Source organism: Suricata suricatta, chromosome 7 (assembly GCF_006229205.1).
Source record: "Suricata suricatta isolate VVHF042 chromosome 7, meerkat_22Aug2017_6uvM2_HiC, whole genome shotgun sequence".
NCBI lineage: Eukaryota > Metazoa > Chordata > Mammalia > Carnivora > Herpestidae > Suricata > Suricata suricatta.
The window spans coordinates 109,944,661-109,964,964 of record NC_043706.1 but is presented as its reverse complement, the minus strand read 5'-3'; the positions used below and the strand labels follow the sequence as shown (position 1 = coordinate 109,964,964).

Here is a 20,304-nt window from a genome sequence, read left to right as displayed (position 1 = left end):
TTATTTACAAAAAAAGAGGCTTAGGGAGTTTCATTGAGCCAGCTCAGTCGGTTAAGTGTCCAGCTTCGGTTCAGGTCATGATTTTGCGGTTTGTGGGTTCAAGCTCTGAGTGGGGCTCTGTGCTGACAGCTCAGAGCCTGAGGCCTGCTTTGGATTCTGTGTCTCCCTCTCTCTCTGCCCCTCCCCTGCTCACACTCTGTCTCTCCCTCTCTCTCACAAATAAATAAACTGGGGACTGTGTGTATATATGTGTATGTGTATATATATGTACATATATATGCAGTATATATGTATATATGTATGCTATATATATGTGTGTGTTTGTGTGTGTGTACATATATATATAACCCAAAGAAGAAAATACTTGACATGTGATTTAATATAGCAGATAAGGTAGATTTATTCTGTGAATCACTTTAAGTGATTTTTAATTTAAGTAGATTTGGGATCAAATACAGCCATTTGTGAAGGGATTGACTTGCCTGCCTCGTGTAGGAGCCAGCTCCTGGAAAAGCACAAGCAAAGACTAGATGGTACATAAAGGATTCCTGTAGCGTGTTGCATGGAAGATTGCTTTTCTTGGGCAAGGTAGTGGTCGAGGTCAGAGTTTGAACATTCCACTATCACTAGGGGGCCCAGCAGGTTATGTAAATGAGAGAAGCTGTCTTCGTTAAGAGTGATGGAGCAAAGTGGATATTGTATTGTATGTCTAACTGTTTAGTTCCAACCCAGCAATGCCGTGCCGTAATCAGACCTAACTTTACCAGACCTTCAAAGTTTTCAAGCACAACTGGAAATCTTGATTTTTAAAATGTAAATTGTCCGCATTTTAAAAATTGGCAATAAATTCCAAAAATTTTAGAGCAAAAAGATTAAAATTTTTTCTCTTTCATTGGTAGCCTGGCTTGATCGTGTGCTCTACAAAGTTCACTCACTAATATTCCCTAGCAATAAAGAATCTGTACAACTCTCTAGTCACCCTGACCTCTGCTATCGATGCACAAAGGAGAAGGGTGGAGGAGTCAAGGAAAAGAAAATTTATTGGATTCTTTTACTTAAAAATAAAATAACTAAGAAAAATCTGGCACTGGTTTGAGGTTTTACAAGAGCAAGAAAAGGAGCTTTTTCAGCTTTTAAAAGCATTTATTTAGGCATTCACTAGAGGTAAAACAATCAACAGCAAAAAGCAAACAAACAAAAACACAAGGTTTGGAAGCTTCATAACTCAGAAGATAGGAATGGGCCCTGGGCTTGTAGGACAGAAAAGGAGATGACCTCCTGGCAGAAGAGAGTTGATTTATTCCTGCAGATCTGGGGCTCAGCTTCCGTGATACACACTTCTGTATGCCAGATCTACCTCTCTGTGACATGTACCTCTGTGTCAACATCCAGAAGGGGATCCGTTCTCTTTCCTAAGGATGAAAATCTCACAGCTTTTTTTATTTATTAGTGCCTTCTGGGAACAAATCCCAGATTTGTTGATCAAACTGTTGATCAATTTCCTTTCCTGAATCTTCCAAGGTTGTTTCTTGAAATAGATGAATTAATGATGACTTTCTTTTCCTCTCTCCTCCATCTGCTCTTTTCTGAATTCTGCTGTTCTTAACTAACATTAGAAATTTGCAAAATCACATCCTCGCATCACAGTTGAGGATTGTCTGGGTATAGGTCCTTTAAATTCGTTGTTATAATTCTGTAAATTGACTTAAGGACGAAGTCTTGTAAAATTAAAGTTATTTTTCTTCCTGTGCCTGGGAAAGCTATACAAACAAGAACAATCAAAATTTGATAAAGCTAAAGGAGAATTGACAGTTATATTTAAGAAACCTAGATCTAGGGAAGCACTTTAAATGTGTATACATCACTTCTTCCTGAAAAGAAAGACTAAAAGCTATGTTCAAATGGAAGAAATACTCCAGAAAAGTGCAGAGCCAGACTCCATAATAAGCTTGAGTGTTAGGATAAACTTTATTGGCTTTTAAGTCATATCACGCATTTGGTGCTAAGTGAACACCTACTTATATTTAAAAAAACTGTCTGCAATTTAGAACTGAAAGGTGACCTTTTATAACAATTCATTTAAAGCTCAGTTTTATTAAAAAAATACTTTATGGAATCAAAATATTGGCAAAGGCAGGGGGAAAATAAAACAAGGAAAGTACATTGAGTTTTATTTTTTTCCTATGTTTGATAACTCCCTTCAACTCCTTTTCTTGACTTTTTACATGGGCCTTTTGCTTTTCTGGAATTTGAATAAGGGATTTTTTTTTCCCCATAAATATCAACTGGGCCTTTTTCAATTCCACTGGTAAAACATAGTTAATAAATGTATCCACTTTTGCTGTGTAACAGACTATCCCCAAAATTAGTGACTTAAAACAACAGTCGTTTATTTACATGATTCTGTGATCCTCTATATGGATTATTTTGGTCTCAGTTGGGTCTGGGCATCTACTTTTGGTCAGCTGACTGTCAGCTGAGAGGCTCTGCATCTGGAAGTTTGCTGGCTGTTGTCCAGGTCAATGGGAATAACTAGGCCATGTGAGTCCTCCCATCCAGCAAACTATCCCACCCAGACTTGTCACATGGGGCACCATGTGTCCAAGACAGAGTGAGCAGAAGTATGCAGCATCTCTTGAAGGTAGCGTCAGAACTGGAATATCACCTTTCCTACCACATTTTATTCCCACCATATTTTATTACTTCAATCAAGTTCCACGTCCAGCTCTCTTTGAAGAAGCACAGAAAGAGACTCTGCCTCTTAATGGGGCACATTTCAACTGGACTGCCTACTGGAAAGGAAGAAATACAACTAGTTTTGTAAACAGTCTTACTGCAGAAAACCTTAATCACTAATAAAAGTCTTATGTCTAATGTATAACAGGCCGTGGTTGGAACCCAAAGGTTAGGTGCCTTTATGCTGACAATTTCCAGACTATTTTTTGTAAACCCTTGGTGAGTTACATTAATACGGAAAATAACTTAGTTATAATCACCTATATAATAACCTAGTTCACATCAGAATAATCACATTGGTGTTTCTCCAAGGTGAGGGAAAGGAAAAGAGTTGGGGGAGTTACTGACTTGGACCCTCCATGAGCGAGAGCAAAGAAGGGCACTTAGAGCAGAGTCCCTGTGACCTGGGCTTGAAGCCAAGGCTCTGGAGACTTTGAAGGCCACCACCAGAAAACAAACTGTGTGAGAGGAGCTGCTGAGTAAAAGCCATAAAATCCGATAGCCCACCAAAGAATGTTGGTACCAAATATCCTCTATGGAATGAATTTGAGACCCAAAATCTTCATTTTTGACATGGGGGAAAATGGGATTGGTAAAAATCAAGAAAAGTATTAGAGCTCAGTGAAGGTATATTGAATGTCCCTTTTGTCCCTTTTGAAATACTTTTCAGCTCATTTTTTTTTGTTCTTTAGGTTTTTTTCTGTTGAAAAGTTTGAGATACTTTTATTTTTACAGCTCTAAATGGAACTTTTAAAATGGACTTTTATTTCTTTGTTTTAACCTTCTGCCAGCTTCTTGGATTAGAATGCTTCAAAGACAAATCTGAGTAAGAAACAAGGTCGAGTGGTGATTTCTGTATTCAGTCAGTACTGTCTGAGCAGGTCCTGTGTACCAGGTGTGTTTGTAACGCGGGAGCTATAAGGGACGTTACAAAGTTCCTGCGTGGGTGGAGCTCACACTGCAGAATCGGGAGACAGGCATGAATCAAATACACACGTCAGTGGTGAAAGGAGCTCTGGAGAAAGATAAAGCGGGGTTAGGATGACAAGCAGTGCATGGATCAAGAGAGTAGAGCAGGTATTCTGTGTGGAGTTATTTGTCATTTTGGATGAAATGGTTGGGGAAGGTCTCTGAGTAGGGACCGCAAAGGAGTTGGTGGGGTGGGTATGGGCTTGTAGGAAGGAAGAGTGTTGTAGGCGGAGGAAAGGCCCCTATTTGGAGCATGCATGGCATGCTTGAGGAACCTCAAGGATGTTGGTGACACCAGAGGGAGGAAAGCAGGGGAGGAGTGTGGCGGCACATGAGGCCCAAGAGCTTGTTTGGAGGAGGTGGCACAGTGGCTGCGCGGAACAGAACAGTGATTCTCGGAGCATACTGTACTCACTGTGGGAACTTTGAGAAAAAAACGCCTGAGCCTAACATTTACATATTGTAATTGGTCGTGGTTGAAGTCTGGTGATGTCTTTTTAAAACATTACCGGGATAAATCCAATGTGTACCTGAGGTCTCCTGTGTCTTTAATAAAGCATGGCTCTGATTCTGAGGGAGATGGAAAACTGCTAGAAGATTTTGCACAGAATGGCACGACCTGATAATCCTAGCTCGTCTCCTTCACCCATATTCCCTTTAGGCCCCAAGATCCTGTCATAGTAGAGCTTGGGATCCTGATTTAGCCTCTTAAGGGAGACAGTGGAGAATGTGTTTGTGAGAAAGATCTCTGGGAACTCTTGCCAGCCCGTCCTCTTCCAGGCGCTCCTTAGGCATCAAGGATATAACAGGACAGAAGGAGGAAGACTTCTAGAGTCTCTCCTGTTCCCCTTCAAAATGGGTTGAAGCCTGTCTTAGTCCATCTGCGCTGCTATAACAAAGCACCAAATGCTGGGTGGCTCAACAGAAATTTATTTCTCACAGTTCTGGATCTTGGAAGTCTGAGACCAGGGTGCCTACATGGCCAGGTGAGGGCCCTCTCCTGGGTTGCAGACTGTACACTCACTAGACAGAAAGGGCTGGGGAACTCCCTGGGTCTCTTTTGGTAAGGACACTAATCCCACCCATGAGGGCTCCCCGCTCTGACCAGAGCACCTCCCAAAGGTCCCATCTCCAAATACCATCACATTGGACATGAGGATTTCAACATAAAAATTTGGAGGGGACATAAGTATTCAGACGATAGCAGAGCCCATTCTTGCCTCTTTAGTTTCCCTCCACTCTTAAGTTGGGAATCTCCATGTCTCCTTCCCAGTGTTGCCCATAAGTCACAAATATTTATAGGATGACTGTGAGAACCAATGAGTGTGTATGTCACTTCTGGTGACCCCTGCGTTGAAAATAGAAAAACACGTTGATTGTGTGTAATGTATGTAAACTAGTGCCCCAAGCCCATGCAGCAGTGGTAGACTAGCACAGAGAAGAGTATGCTCAGAAATAATATCACCCTGTATTTTTCCTCCTTAGGAGAAACGTTGTAATGTAATTGTTCAGAACAAGAATTCTGAAGCTGGATAACTTACCTCAGGATTCAAACACTTATTAGCTGATGATTTTTCCTTGGTGTGCTTCAGATAATGGTGCCAAATTCCTAAGACTGTTGCAAGATCAAATAAGTACTTACATATTAAGCAATTAGAAATGTGCATGGCACACATTTAGCACTCAATAATCCTACATATTAATACAGTTACAGTTTCTTTCTTGATTTCACTGCACAAATGGATCTCTTTAATTTTATCAAACACATAGGAGACTTTTATACATATCATGTCTTTCAGTGCCATTTCAGAGAGGTTGTTTCATTGCTGAAAACATCAAGATGCTTATTAAGAGGTGGACCAAATTTTCAACTGAGGAAAAAGGGCAGTCTCAAAACAAACAATTCTTTGTTTAGAACACAAACAGTCCATTTTATATCATTGCTGTGCAATCATGTATTTTCGTAAAAACTCTTGAGTTCTTGACCTTCACATGGATAAAAAGAACAGCAACTTCTTTTGGACTAGTTGGGGCAGGGAATGCAAAGAATTAAGACATGGGCAAGACATGTTTTCAACATATTTATCTAGAGAACCGTCAGAAGTGCTTACTTTGAAAGCAAAGATGGAAATGTGAGATTTAGTTCTAGCATCCCAAACTGCTTCGCTGAAGAAGTGCCCAGATTTAGTTCATGCAGGTGCAGCGGGATGATAAGGAGATGATGAAAATGTATACTCACAAGAAAGAGACTGCACTTCTATTATTTCTCCAAATTTCCCTATCCAAATGAATCTCATCTATATTTTATTGGAGTCAGAAAGTTAATAAAAACTTGCTGGAATATCAGAAGAAGATGAAATATTTATTGAACATTTAAATGTGATACTTAAAAGTACTTGACCTGGAGGCGCCATAAAGGCAGTGTACCTTTATTCGGGGAGAAATCTTTTTTCAGAGCTTCGGGTTTGACACCTTGCTTGAGTGATATTCAAATAAAAGTAAAATAGAAAACGCCTCTTAGGAAATGATGGCCTGGTTTCAGCATGTCTCTTATATTAATTTAGAGGGCTCATTTTAACATTGCCCACAGGATAAAGTCTAAATTTCTCAGCTCCACAGGCTGACCTCAGCCCTTTAAGTGTCTTCTTTTGCCTGTCTCACCTCTGTAGTGTCTCTACCTCCATTATTTTTTGTCAGAAAGGCAGTGCATCTATGAAGGCATACTATTCTTCTGACTCTTTGCTTCTTCTTTTATTTGGCTTTATGTTTATTGACCTTTGGTACATCCTTCCAAGATCAGCCTACTGTCTTCGATGATTTCCTCTGGTTTCTGCAGATCTGGAATCATAGCTGCTGCTTTGTCCTCTCAGTCCTTTGTTCTTCATTTATTGCCCTTATTTGATTCTGTCTACTGTTTTAGTTAATTATCTGCATGCTTTTAACCATCATAATGTTAGCTGTTTGATGGGGAGGAGAATGAAATATGGCTCAATCGTATTTCTATAATTATATAGTATCATCTATATGCCAGAACCCAACAAATACCCATGGAGTGAATGAAAAAAGAAAGACCTCTCATAAAAAGCTCTCAGAATTAGAACATACCCCCACCCCATTTCCCTTCCATGATGGCCCTTTACCTCATGTCCATTTGAACTTCTACTTTTGTGTGTATATATTTCTCCTGTGACACTCTGGTTATGGACACTTTTTGCTTGAAACAACCCTATTCAGTAACCTTCAAGATCTGACTCATGCCATCACCATCATTTTCTCTCCTTATATTTTGTGACAGACCTACTGAACTGTGTCCCAGAAATGATTTTTCCACATGGAATGCATTTGCCCTTCCCTTTCCTGTCTTCTCTGTCTCTGACTGGCTTACTCCTCATCTTCCAGATTTGCAATAAGATGTTACTTCTTTCTGGAAATTATCCTTAGCTCTCCACACCATCTCTTCCCCAGAATTGCTTAAGCCTTTCTCCTTATGATCTAGTATAATAGAGATCAAAAAGACTTGGGTCAAAACTGTTTTGGCTAATTATCAAGCAATGATTTCAGACTAGTGCTTTTCAAACTTTATCATGCATCAGGATCACCTGGAGAGCCTTTTAAATTGAGGGATGTTTCAAGAATTAATTGAGATAATGTATGTAAAGTGTTTGACATGAATTGGCGTTCAATCAATGCCAGTTAATATTATCTTTACATTATCATTGCTTTCATCACACTGTTTTAAATTACAGACCAAAAAGACCATTTGCCAGGTAAATTGGGAACCTCATGATGAGCAGTGACTATGTTGGTTTTATTGTTGTACCACAGGTGGCTTATGAAGTACATTAGTAGGCACTCGATAAATGTATAATAAAATATATTAAAAATAAAAGTATTCAGTAAATATTTAATAAAGTAAATTCAAGTGCCTCTTTGGAGGTAGCCCCTTTAAACCCCTAGTTCAGCTTGCTGTATTCTTGGGTTTTCTTGGGACTGTTTTTGTTGATTGGTTTCTAAACCACTCTTGGTTATGGTGAATCAGTCCCCACAGCTTTTGTTTCTAAAATTTTACAAGCAACGTAGAGAACATCTTTCTGTAAAGAAGTAGAAAAAAGCACACAGGCCATTCATTTGGCTCTGTAGCTTAAATTTCATACTGAATGAAAACAGTTGCAGTAATGCATTCCTCTGCCTTCTGGGCCTGAACATATGCCTCCATTTAACACTGGATATGGGTTAGAAATAAACATGGAAAAAAGTGTAATTTGAAGTTCTTTGCAAATTTCATGAAGCCTCCTCTATTGAGAAGCCTTTCCTACCTTTATATTCACTTTATACACCCATCCTCCTCTTTGACCTCACGACCTCATATTTTATATTCATTCATTAGTTCAGCAAATATTTTTCCCAATATCTGCCATGTGGCCAAGTACTATTCTGATAGTGGTGATGCCATGGTAAGACAAAGCCCCTGCTTCACAGAACCTGAAGCATGGCATTTACCAACTGGTATGATAATTGTTTGCTTCTCTGTCTCTCATGGTATATTCTGAGCTTTCTGATGATAAGTGTACTATTTAATTGATCTCTGAATGTCCACTACAATATTAGGTATAAGGTAAGTATTCATACATACAGATTATTATTTATACAGAAGGACCCTCCTTGTTATATTGGTGCTGAGAAATGGAACAGACTACCAAAGATCATATATTGCTGGTCCATGAAAAGATTTGGTACTAGATATGTATTTTTTTTTATCTACAAAGTATTGTGTGTCAGAATTTCAATTAGGGCCAACCAATACAAAATCCAGATTTCTAGCTTCTCTAGAAAAAGCCCACATTTCTGTATTGCACCAATCAGCTGCAGCTAATTGCTGCTCAGCCTGCTCCGTATTTTTTTTTTTGCAATTTATGTATTTACTTTGAGAGAGAAAGAGAGAGAGGAGGAGAGAGCAGGCAAGTGTGGTGAGGAGAAAGTAAAATTGTTCAAATTCTACCTAAACCCACTAATAGTTTTTTTTAATTCGCTTATAGAAACCTGCCTTCAACCGGAAATACCCTATTCCTTTTTTCCCCCCCATTGGTGATGTAGAATGCTAACAAGGATTTGCTTTTATTTGGAATATATCGCATATTGGGTCATCAGTCTAAATTTTATCTGGGTTGTTCTCTGCAGCCCCACAGTAGGTGTCCTGCCCTTCCTCACATTATTTAGATGATTGCCACTTACTCTTCTACTGTGAAGTGTATCCCAGTCCAGAGAAAAAATATATTGAAACCTATCTGGTTTGGTGTTTCTTCCTCCTTTATAATTATTGAACTAACACTTTTTATTTGGCTTTGTTTGGTCATATGACATTAGACACTTGAAGACATAAAGTTGAGTTAAAATGATTGTTTACCAAACTAAATATACCCATGCTTTGTTTCAGCTATCCCTAAAAAGAAGAGGAAGCAAAGATTTGCCAAAATCTGAAAAAAAGACTCAACAGACTCCCACAGAGGTATGTGGAAATAAAATTTCAACTAGTACATCAAATATTATGTAAATGTACATCATAATGAGCTTCATCTATAAGTGGACATAGCAGCCAGATACACTCATGCAAAAGAAAGTTTACATCCACTATGTAGCTGTAGATACAGGAAATATAAAGCATTCAGTATCACTGTTTATAATGCTAATACTAACTAACGTCATATTAAGCACACGGCAATAAGCACACAGCAAAAGGCCATTAGTACCTTATGTGTTGCTATATTTGAGAAATGTATGCATGGTGCTAATCTTCTTCATTCATAATTAATAAAGTCAATAGAATGGGTGTTCCTATAGCATTAGGAGTGAGTAAAGAAAGGAATGGTGAGGGGAGAAGAGCCTGGTGATGAGAGCTCCAGAAGGAAGTAATTCTCTATCCTAGTGATTAGAGAAGCAAAAAAAAAAAAAAAAAAAAAAGGAAGTGAAGAAATAAAAATAAAACTTAAAATATGTATTCAGGGGCATCTGGCTAGCTCATTCAGTGGGGCGTGAGACTCCTATCTCAGGGTTGTGGGTTTAAACTCCACATTGGGCGTTGATTTACTTAAAAATAAAATATATTCAAAATGGGCTTGTAAAGAATTTAGAAACACAGCCACAGTAAAGACACCAGCTCTGCTTTCAGGTTGAGCAGAAGGTACTGATGGATGTAATGAAGGAGATTAAAACAGAAGGGGAAATATTTGGGGGCAGAAATGACACGATGGCTCTCCAAAAACACTTGGCTAGTCATTGACTTCTAAATGCGTAAGTTGGGGTCTCATACTATAGCATATCTTTTTAAAATTCTTGGGGCGCCTGGGTGGCTCAGTCAGTTGGTCATCAGACTTTGGCTCAGGTCATGATCTCACACTTTGTGAGTTTGAGCCCCGCGTCGGGCTCTGTGCTGACAGCTCAGAGCCTGGAGCCTGCTTTGGATTCTGCATCTCCCTCTCTCTCTGCCCCTTACTTGCTCACACTCTGTCTCTCTGTGTTTCTCTCTGTCTCAAAAATAGACATTAAAAATTTTTTAATAAAACATAAAACTCTTACAAGACATTTTCTCATTAGATAATAATTTTAACTGAAGCAATGTGTAAACATCCAAAATTTGAAAAGGCTCATCTCAACTTTTTTAAAGCACAGCATATTAAATGTTTATCTTCCCTTTTCCTTTCTCTTCCTGCTCTGTTCTTGGTTAATTTTCCTCCTGGTTCTTGCACAAGGACATTAATAGACTTCAGCAGTTCAAAAATCCCAAAGAGTCTCACGCCAAGATCATTACTCCATTTTCTATCTTTCTCATGGGTTCCTTAATAAATGCAAATACGCTCTGTCACTACAGCTTTCCCGCTCTGTCTTTAGCCACCTGTCTCTATGTATTTTGCTCTGGAGCATTTCACGTGTTGCCATCAGTTCTCTCCACCTCAGTGAAGGAGAAGTGGCTATATTCTCCCTGTTCTCAAATCCTAAGGCAGCTTTAATCAGCAGTTTACTTTTTTAAAAACTCACCTTTGGCCTATTCTTATACTTCCTGTGTTAAAGTGTATTTATTTTTTCAACCATACTCTCTCATCCAGGAATGCGTAACTGTTTGTTTCTAACTCTATGACCCTCCCACTCCATGTGCACATGGGCACCTTTCTGCAAAAGACATCCACAGCCTTCATCAGTTTCTTAGTGGGACCTGGGACCTTACAGCGTTCAAGAAACATTGTAGTCCACCAGTTTTTAGGTCATGGCCCAAATGCCTGGGAAATTTCTAAGTATGCTGTTGTGGCCTTTGAAGTTCCTGCTAGTGTTTCCAGTTCATTTATTTTCAGAGATTATTACCTGTAGTTTTTCAAAAATTCACCCCAGCAGATTGATCGGGACTGTCTCGGGTGGGAGATCTCAATTATAAAGTTGTCACAGATCATTCTGTTGCTCAGTCAAGGTTGAGGACCATTGATTCTCAGATTACCTACCGCAAGCATCCTATTCTATTGTAATGCTTGTTTACATATTCATCTCCCATACTTAGCCAGGGCAGACTGTAGTCATGGGTCATGTTATTCATCTTTGATTTGTCAGTGTCTAGTGTCTGACACTGCAACATGTTCAATATGCACTTTTGAACACTTCTTTGTCCCCTTTTTCTAGGTTGAGCCAAATGAAATTGTCAACATGCTGTGATTTTGACCGGAGCAATTTCATATGGTTCAACCTACTATTGTTTGTACAGCTTTGTTCTTCATTTTTATTTGCTTCAGCTTCTTTAATGCATTATTTACATATTCCTTCAGTAGCACAGTGACTTTATTTACTGAGAAATGGTATTGCATAACAACTAAGAACAGTAGCCCGCTAGCTGTATGGCCTTTGATGAGTTACTTATTCTTTCGATGCCTTTGTTTCCTCATCTATAAAACTGGATCATAATAGAGCATTGTTGTACAAATTAAATGAGTCTAATGCATGTCATTCATTTAGAGTGTAATGTAGTGGCTAAGTGAAAACCAGACTCCTCTCACTTCTTTGGCCCCTCATCATCTTTATGTTCCCCTTCTTCAGAGGTCATTTATATCTTCATAAGAGGGAATCCTGGGGTGCTTGGGTGGTTCAGTTGGCTAAGCATCCAACTCTTGATTTCAGTTCAGGTCATGATCTCATGGTTCGTCACCTTGAGCCCTGTGTCAGGTTCCATGCTGACAGAGCAAACTCTGCTTGGGATTCTCTCTCTCTCACTCTGCCCTGCCTCTGCCTCAAAATAAATAAACTTAAAAAAAAAAGAGTATGTCTTTAACATACACAAAAATAAGAGACAACGTGCTTCTCATTTCAGAGCATTATAATGTTTCTTGCTTAACGCTCACTGTGGAAAGTAGGAGCAAGCATGTACTGCTCAGTTTTTGTCAACCAGACACTTTCCATACCATCTCTGATTGAACATTTTCAGCATTCATATACAGTATTTCCATGCTCTGTTGCAAATGCAGCTACAATAGTTAGGTTACAGTTTGAGCATGGAGGGCATATTAGCATACAGCGTTCTTAAGTTTGAAGCATTGCAGAAACTATCATTTTGTATCTTGTAAAGATTTCTTTTTAAACAAATAAAAAATAATAACTATCATGCCCATAATTCTCTTTCCCTCATAGTCACTGTGTCTTAACATGTCCAAGTCTTAATATTTATGTTGTCATTCTTTTGGGCAGGAGAGCTTACATATACAGAAATCAGATATCCTTCTCTTTTATACTTGCTTAATATAGCCTAGTGAAATATTACTGTGCTCCAATCTGTGACTTATATCACATCCACTGCTGTTTTGGTTGGCTTCAAACTGTAGCATTTTACTTTTTTTTTACTAGCAAATAAATGGCTTCCCTTGCAATTGACGAGTTCTATCATACATGTAGCCCAACCTAACTCCCCAGTCTCCCCTACTCTTACTTCCTAACAAAGCCTAGCCTATATAAAAGCATATTTGATAAGCATATTGCGGCATCACCTTTCTAGTCAAACATTGTTTCAAACTCTTACATGATATTTGACTCTCCTGCCCCTGTTAAACCTTTAACCATTTTTCTGTGTCTTTCTCTTCTTCCTCTCTTTGGTTGCTTTCAAAGCCACTGCCGTAGCTTCAACCATCACCTGTACACCATCTCATTCTCTTGTGCTCCCCTTTGGACCTGAACTCTCAGCAGGGCCAGAAGTGTAATCTTTGTAATCCTGGGCCTGAAATTCCACTTGTCTGTTGATAGATGTTTCCATTAAATGTCCCTCCACTGACACACCTGAAAGACAGCAGTTTAATACACTCAGACCTATCTTCTTCACACCTGCTCCTCTTTGCTCATTTGCTATCCCTGTTATTAGCAGCCTGAGCCATCAAGACACCTACATTGGAAACATCAGGATTCTCTTTGCTCCTCCTGTTGATGTGCTATTAAACATTGTCATGTGTCCTTGCTTTTATCCTCACTTAAATTAGTATGAGGGCCCAACACATAGTCTCTTGCAAGAAGCTTCTGTCTTCCATTGTGAAAGGATTCTCATGTCAGCTCTTCCTATGACATACATTCTCATCCTTCTCTCTTGCTGTGCTCCTGGAGTTCTCTCATGTCTTTTCTCTTTGCTTCTGTCCTCTCTTCCAAACCTCTTCTAGAGGAAACTGTATAAGCCAACACATCTAATTTTTTTAAAATTCTACCCCACTGTCTGAATTTTCCTCTGCTTTTCTAAAAGTGACAGATACAGTGGAAAGAATAAGTTTTGGAATCTTCCAGAATACGGATGTGCTCTGTCACTTATTAACTTGTGCTCTACCGATTTAACAAACCTCTCTGAAACTCATCTGCCTCATCTATAAGGTAGACCTACCTAAATCACCCTCCGCATAGGACTGATGTCAGGGTATAACAATATAAAGAATGTGATGGTCAGGCTCTGCACACTCAGCAGCTCTCAACCCTTCTGTACTAATCTCATTAGTCGATGGGAGGACAGGAGACCAGTGCCCTGCTCTCCATCTCTTTCATCTCAAAGGCCGTGGGCCACATTTAATGAGCATCTCTGGCAGAAGCTTACTATCCTCACCTCCAGTGGTTGCTGCTACTTCAGCACAACTCATCTCAAACACAGCTGACTCATGGCGGGGCAAGGAAGGCCTTTTTATTTCCGCTTAAAAACGAGGAAAACAAAACCCACAGAAGTTACATAAGTGACCCAAAGTATATACTTAAAAGAGAGCTTTGGGAAATTGCCTTTGGGAAGTGTGTCCGTGGACAAATGTACTTTGATATTAGCTCTAAGCAAGTTGATTTCCACTTTTTTTTTTGTTTGTACTTTTCAACTTAGTTAGTGATTAAGGTTTGCAGGTTTTCCTGAGAATTGTGAGAAGAGCTTCTATAGGATCTGTGCCACCATCTATTTACCAGACAGAACCAATTTTATTCATTTCAGACGGAAGGGAATACATCTTACTTTTACGGTGATCTGGATGAAACACTGTCCAGTTTCTCCTTGGATGTGCAATGCTGGTGTTAAAATGTCCTTACTTTAAAGCCTTTCAAAGGCAATTCTGCTTTGAATAAAGATGGAAGAAGAGATTGCACTCTTTGATCTTTTAGAGTGAGAGTCAGGCAGAAATGAATTCAAATTTCACCTTTGTCTTTTGCCACTTATTAGTTCTGTAACCTTGAACAAGTTGTTGAACACCTTTAAACCAAGTATTTCAAGGAATCCCTATTACTAAGTTTACGCTAAACATTAACTTAGGTCACATGTATAAAGAACTTTACAGAAAATGGCTGAGAGTCAGTGCTCAGTAAAGTGGCACTAAGTGAATGTTCAGTCTATGTGCCTTCCAGGGAATAGGTTTCACATTTATTATAGACCGGGGAATTGAAATCATGTAAAACATGCAAAACAAACATTGGAATGACAGCCCAACAGTTGTGTGCAGTTACAACATATGATAATCTCTGAACAGTGATGACCACAGTTTTTCTCTTTTTATATTTCCTTCTCTTTTTGTTTTCAGGATGTGATATTGTCCTAATTTTTTATATGCCAAATAATTTAAAAGATTTGTAGGAAATATACAGCAGCTACTTTTCTCTCTCTCGCTTTGTCTCTCTCTCATTGAATCTCAATGACAAGAAAAAGCCATTATTTTTGCAGGTGTCCTTTTTGTTTTCTTGATTTACATAAAAATGATCTATCCTCTTCCCTTCTTTTTCCCAAATGAGGAGGACAATGAAGATCTAAAATGCCAGCTGCAGTTCGTGAAGGAAGAAGCTGCTTTGATGAGAAAGAAGATGGCCAAGATTGATAAAGAAAAGGATAGATTCGAGCACGAACTTCAGAAGTACAGATCCTTTTATGGAGATCTGGACAGTCCTTTGCCCAAAGGAGAAGCTGGGGGCCCTCCAAGCACCAGGGAGGCCGAGCTCAAGCTGCGGCTGCGACTGGTGGAGGAAGAAGCCAACATCCTGGGCAGGAAAATCGTCGAACTGGAGGTGGAGAACAGGGGCCTGAAGGCCGAACTAGACGACCTGAGGGGGGACGACTTCAATGGCTCCGCCAACCCCCTCATGAGGGAGCAGAGCGAATCCCTGTCGGAGCTGCGGCAGCACCTGCAGCTGGTGGAGGACGAGACGGAGCTGCTGCGGCGGAACGTGGCCGACCTGGAGGAGCAGAACAAGCGCATCACTGCGGAGCTCAACAAGTACAAGTACAAGTCGGGCGGCCACGACAGCGCGCGGCACCACGACAGCGCCAAGACGGAGGCTCTGCAGGAGGAGCTGAAGGCGGCTCGCCTGCAGATCAACGAGCTCAGCGGGAAGGTCATGCAGCTGCAGTACGAGAACCGCGTGCTCATGTCCAACATGCAGCGCTACGACCTGGCCTCGCACCTGGGCATCCGCGGCAGCCCCCGCGACAGCGACGCCGAGAGCGACGCGGGCAAGAAGGAGAGCGACGACGACTCGCGGCCGCCGCACCGCAAGCGCGAAGGGCCCATCGGCGGCGAGAGCGACTCGGAGGAGGTGCGCAACATCCGCTGCCTGACGCCCACCCGCTCCTTCTACCCCGCGCCGGGGCCCTGGCCCAAGAGCTTCTCAGACCGGCAGCAGATGAAGGACATCCGCTCGGAGGCCGAGCGCCTGGGCAAGACCATCGACCGGCTCATCGCCGACACCAGCACCATCATCACCGAGGCCCGCATCTACGTGGCCAACGGGGACCTGTTCGGACTGATGGATGAGGAGGACGACGGCAGCCGCATCCGTGAGCACGAGCTGCTCTACCGCATCAACGCGCAGATGAAGGCTTTCCGCAAGGAGCTGCAGACCTTCATCGACCGCCTCGAGGTGCCCAAGTCTGCGGAAGACCGCGGGGCCGAGGAGCCCATATCCGTGAGTCAGGTACAGTTCTGCCTATTGCGAGCCACGGCGACGGCGAGGCAGGTGCGCGGATTCGTGGCCCCTGGCGGGGTGTCTCCGCGCACCGGCCTCCATGCCCCGCGTTAGGGAAGCCACTGCTCAGGGCCTCGCTGGGCTTGGTGGCTCCACAGCACACCTGTTCTTTCACGCTGTCCTTCTTCAGGCCTCAGGTTTTCATAACCCAGTCACTTAGTCACGACCTCCCCTCTGTTGTGTTTAAAAAGGAAATGTGCACACACACCCCCTCGGTTTTTGTGTAAAGATTAAAGGATGTTTAAGCTACATCGTTATTTGTCAACATGTTCAGTACTAGTCTACTGATTCTAATTGATCGAGCTGCAAGAAGATCCCAAGCGGGAATCTTCAACTGTAGTTTTGCAGGTTTTGAACCAAGATTCAATTTGAGTTAAATTTTTTTTTTTAATTACTGAATATCCGGGATCATTGTATAACTACGGACAGATGTCCAAACCAGCAGTAAGGAGAGGTGATAGTGTGTCTAGAGCCCCACCCAAAGGAACAAACCGAAGCCACCCCTTTACCACAAATGGTGGTAACATGATCCTTATTTCTAGAAAACCATCACTGCCAGCTCTCTAGCTGAGAATCTCAGGACTGGGGAAGGAGTGTTATACCTTAGTTTTAATGCAACACTAATTCAAAGAAATAGTAATAACTATTCCCAAACAGGGAAAACCAGCATTTTTCCTTCATCCTAATTTGTAGAGGCACAACTGATGAATTGGACTGAGCTGCTCTAGCCAGGTATGGTGGCCAAAGACCCATGCATTTTGTCAGAATTAACCACATAAGAGAGAATCTGTGAAACATAACAGGTAGTGCTACCTCTCTGGCAAGCCTCCTGTCCCGTATCCATCCGAGAAGCCACTGAAATACAAGAGCATGCATGGCTTTTAAGACACGTGACATTTACACTCAAAAATCAATCTATGCACCAAAGCATGACATTAAATTAACTGCCTGTTAGTCACGACTAGAACAATTGCAACCCTACTGCTTATTTACCTTGCATGTTGCTCTGCTTTGCTATGAAAAAAAAAGTTTTATGATAAAACTTGTTGGATTTTGAAATGTTAAGGCTTATCTTTTTTTCTAATTATGTCAAATAGTTGGTTTTTAGTTTCTTTGTAGCAGAATTTTGAATCCGTTGAGCATGTGGATTTTCAGATATACCCTCAGGGGGAAAAACATAGAGATGAGAGTGGGAGAAAGCACTGTGTATAATAATAATAGGTTTCAGATTTTGTAAATCTAGACTTAAGGGAGGGTTCTTCTTCATCTTAAATTGAATGAATGCTTAGATTAGTTAATATAAATTTAAATTTTAAAAATTATTATTAATTAACTCTTCTCTTTGTCTCCGCATTTACCTTCCCAGATGTTCCAGCCTATCATTTTACTTATTCTCATTCTTGTATTATTTTCATCACTTTCTTACACAACAATATTTAAACTTGTCTTCCTTTTTACACTGTTTTTTGTACTGTAAATCTTTCATCATTTACCATTCATTGTAGTATTTTCAGTTTGTTTATTTTGTTCACCCTTCAAGACAAGAAGTAAAAGAAGTATAATTTCTGTAGTAATCAATGCTATAAAAACACTGAAGACTGCTTATTTCTTTAAAAAGACACCTCTTACCACTACCAAATTCAATAAGAAGCCCAAGCATAAAAGTATTTCAGGTAAGGAAGTAATTGCGACTTTTTAATATAAATCACTTTAATATTTGCTTCTTTCTTTTGCATATTAAGCTGTACTCTTCCTGATAAATAATTGTACGAATGGTTGTAAAAATTGAGTCAGTCTGTCAGTTATTTCTCAGTAGTTGATTATTATGATAATTGAAAACCTAGACATCTAAGAGTTGGTCACATTTCAAAATATAGAAAGATTTATAAAGTACTTTGCTAGATTCTCTCAGACGAACGACATAGTTTTGATATCTAGTACATGGCAATGAAAACTATGGTGAACAAATGAAATGTGACCATCACAGAAACTCTACAATTTATTGCAATACTGTGCTAGTCTGTCTAAAAAGATGTGTTCGGGAAGCATGAGCATGGATCAGGCCTTAGTGAATTAAGAAGATGGTTTTAGCCATCCTACTTCATTTAATCAGCTCCAATCCAAAGAGCCATTTCTGCCTTTACCTATTATGCTGGGACATTTGTTGCTGATTAGCTGTGTTGCCTGGAGTTCTGTCCTCTCTAATAGATGGTTTTAAAAATCTCTTGAATCCTCATCCCCCAGTACCTCCATTTCCCTTTGAGTATTAATTTAAAAATAAAAAAGAAGTAGAAAAAAAAGACTTGACAAAGATTGACAATTCAGTTTAAATTAACTGCTGCTATTCATTCATCAGTCAGTGGACACGGGCTCTTTCTGTAGTTTGGTTATTATTGATAATGCTGCTTATGAACATTGGGGTGCAAATGTCCACTGACTGATGAATGGATGAAGAAGAGATGGTATATATACACAATGGACTATTATTCTGCCAACAAAAAGGATGAAATCTTGCCATTTGCAATGACATGGATGGAACTAGAATGTATTATGCCAAGCAAAATAAGTCTGTCAAAGAAGGGCAAATACTGTATGATTTCACTCATATGTGGAATTTAAGAAACAAAACAGATGAACATATGGCGGGTGGGGGAAGAAAGAAGGAAACAAACTGGGAGTTGAAGGAAGGAAGTGGGTAGGGGATGACTTAGATGGGTGATGACACTTGTTATGATGAGCACTGGGTGTTGTGTGAAAGTGATGAATCACTGAATTCTACCCCCCAAACCAATATTGCATTGTATGTTAACTAACTAGAATTTAAATAAAAGTTTGAGAAGAAAAAATAAGAGAAAAGGGAAGGGGGGGAGAAAAAAAAGAAAAAAAAAACACATCCTTTTAAAAATACATGGATAGGGGCTCCTGGGTGGGTCAGATGGTTAAGTGTCCAACTCCGGCTCAGGTCATGCTCTCATGGCTCGTGAGTTCAAGCCCCGCATTGGACTCTGTGCTGACCACTCAGAGCCTGGAGCCCAGTTTGGATTCTGTGTTTCCCTCTCTCTCTGCTCTTCTCCAGCTCATGGTCTGTCTTTCTCTCTCCTTCAAAAATAAACATTAAGTAACCAATAAAAAAAGAAAAATATATGAATATGTATTTTTTAAACTTACAGAATAGGCAACAAAAATCTTAAATTAAAATAAATAGTAAGTTGAAGAAAAGGACCTCCTTCAGAGAGCTTTCTAACAGTGAAGTTTATCCATTTGCATGAAATAGTTTTACCAGATCTGGTCAGAGCCTCCTCCTAGCCCTTTATCTATATGATTCTGAAAGAGAACATAAATATGTCTTACTTTAAAAATCAAATAATTGGATGATGATAACAAATAACAGCTAACATTTATTGAGAACTGAAAATTGTATGTTAAATTTCATTTAATTCTGTAAAGTGCAAAATTATATTAAAAAATAACTGCTCTTAATTTCCATGTTTTTAAATTTCTTTTTGGTTTATATTTCATTTTGTTCTGGAAGGAAGAGAGATCTGGAGTGAGGAGTAGTTAGCCAACAGTTAGAATCTGTCACTATGTACTTGTGAGAGATTTTCATCTTAGAGATTCAAAAGCCCAGGTAGATGGGGCGCCTGGACGCCTCAGTCAGTTAACTGCCCAGCTTCTTCTCAGGTCATGATCTCATGGTTAGTGAGTTCGAGCCTTGGATCAGGCTCTGTGCTGAGGGGCAGAGAGAAAGAGAGACACAATATCTGAAGCTGGCTCCAGGCTCTGAGCTCTCAGCACAGAATCAGACAAGGTGCTAGAACCACCAACTGAGAGATCATGACCTGAGGTGAAGTCAACCGGTTACCCAACTGAGCCACTCAGGCACCCATAGTATTTATGTAAAAATATAAAATATCCTAGTGAAAGCAACCACTTTAAAAATCTACGTCTGTCTGTTACATCCTTGATAGGCCTCAAGTCTGTCATCTCAGAGGGACCATTTTGGCATTTTGTTTATTGCCTTTGAAGCCAGATATAGCCATCAAAACAATGATTCTTAGGTACTTAGGGAATATTTGGTGGTTAATGGAGGTGTTAAAAAGTTGTTACAATGATGAG

At 40.1% G+C, this 20,304-nt stretch overlaps 1 protein-coding gene across 1 annotated transcript in view; it reads left to right on the top strand.

The window, feature by feature from the left end:
* Nucleotides 1-17,690, top strand: part of SOGA3 (SOGA family member 3) — a 37,053-nt gene extending 19,363 nt beyond the window's left edge. The window contains exons 4-6 of the mRNA XM_029945004.1: nt 9,140-9,211; nt 14,962-16,137; nt 17,555-17,690. Of these exons, the coding sequence (XP_029800864.1) occupies nt 9,140-9,211; nt 14,962-16,137; nt 17,555-17,665 (1,359 nt within the window). The 3' untranslated portion in view covers nt 17,666-17,690. The remainder of the gene's footprint in view (nt 1-9,139; nt 9,212-14,961; nt 16,138-17,554) is intronic.
* Nucleotides 17,691-20,304: the final 2,614 nt, after the last annotated feature.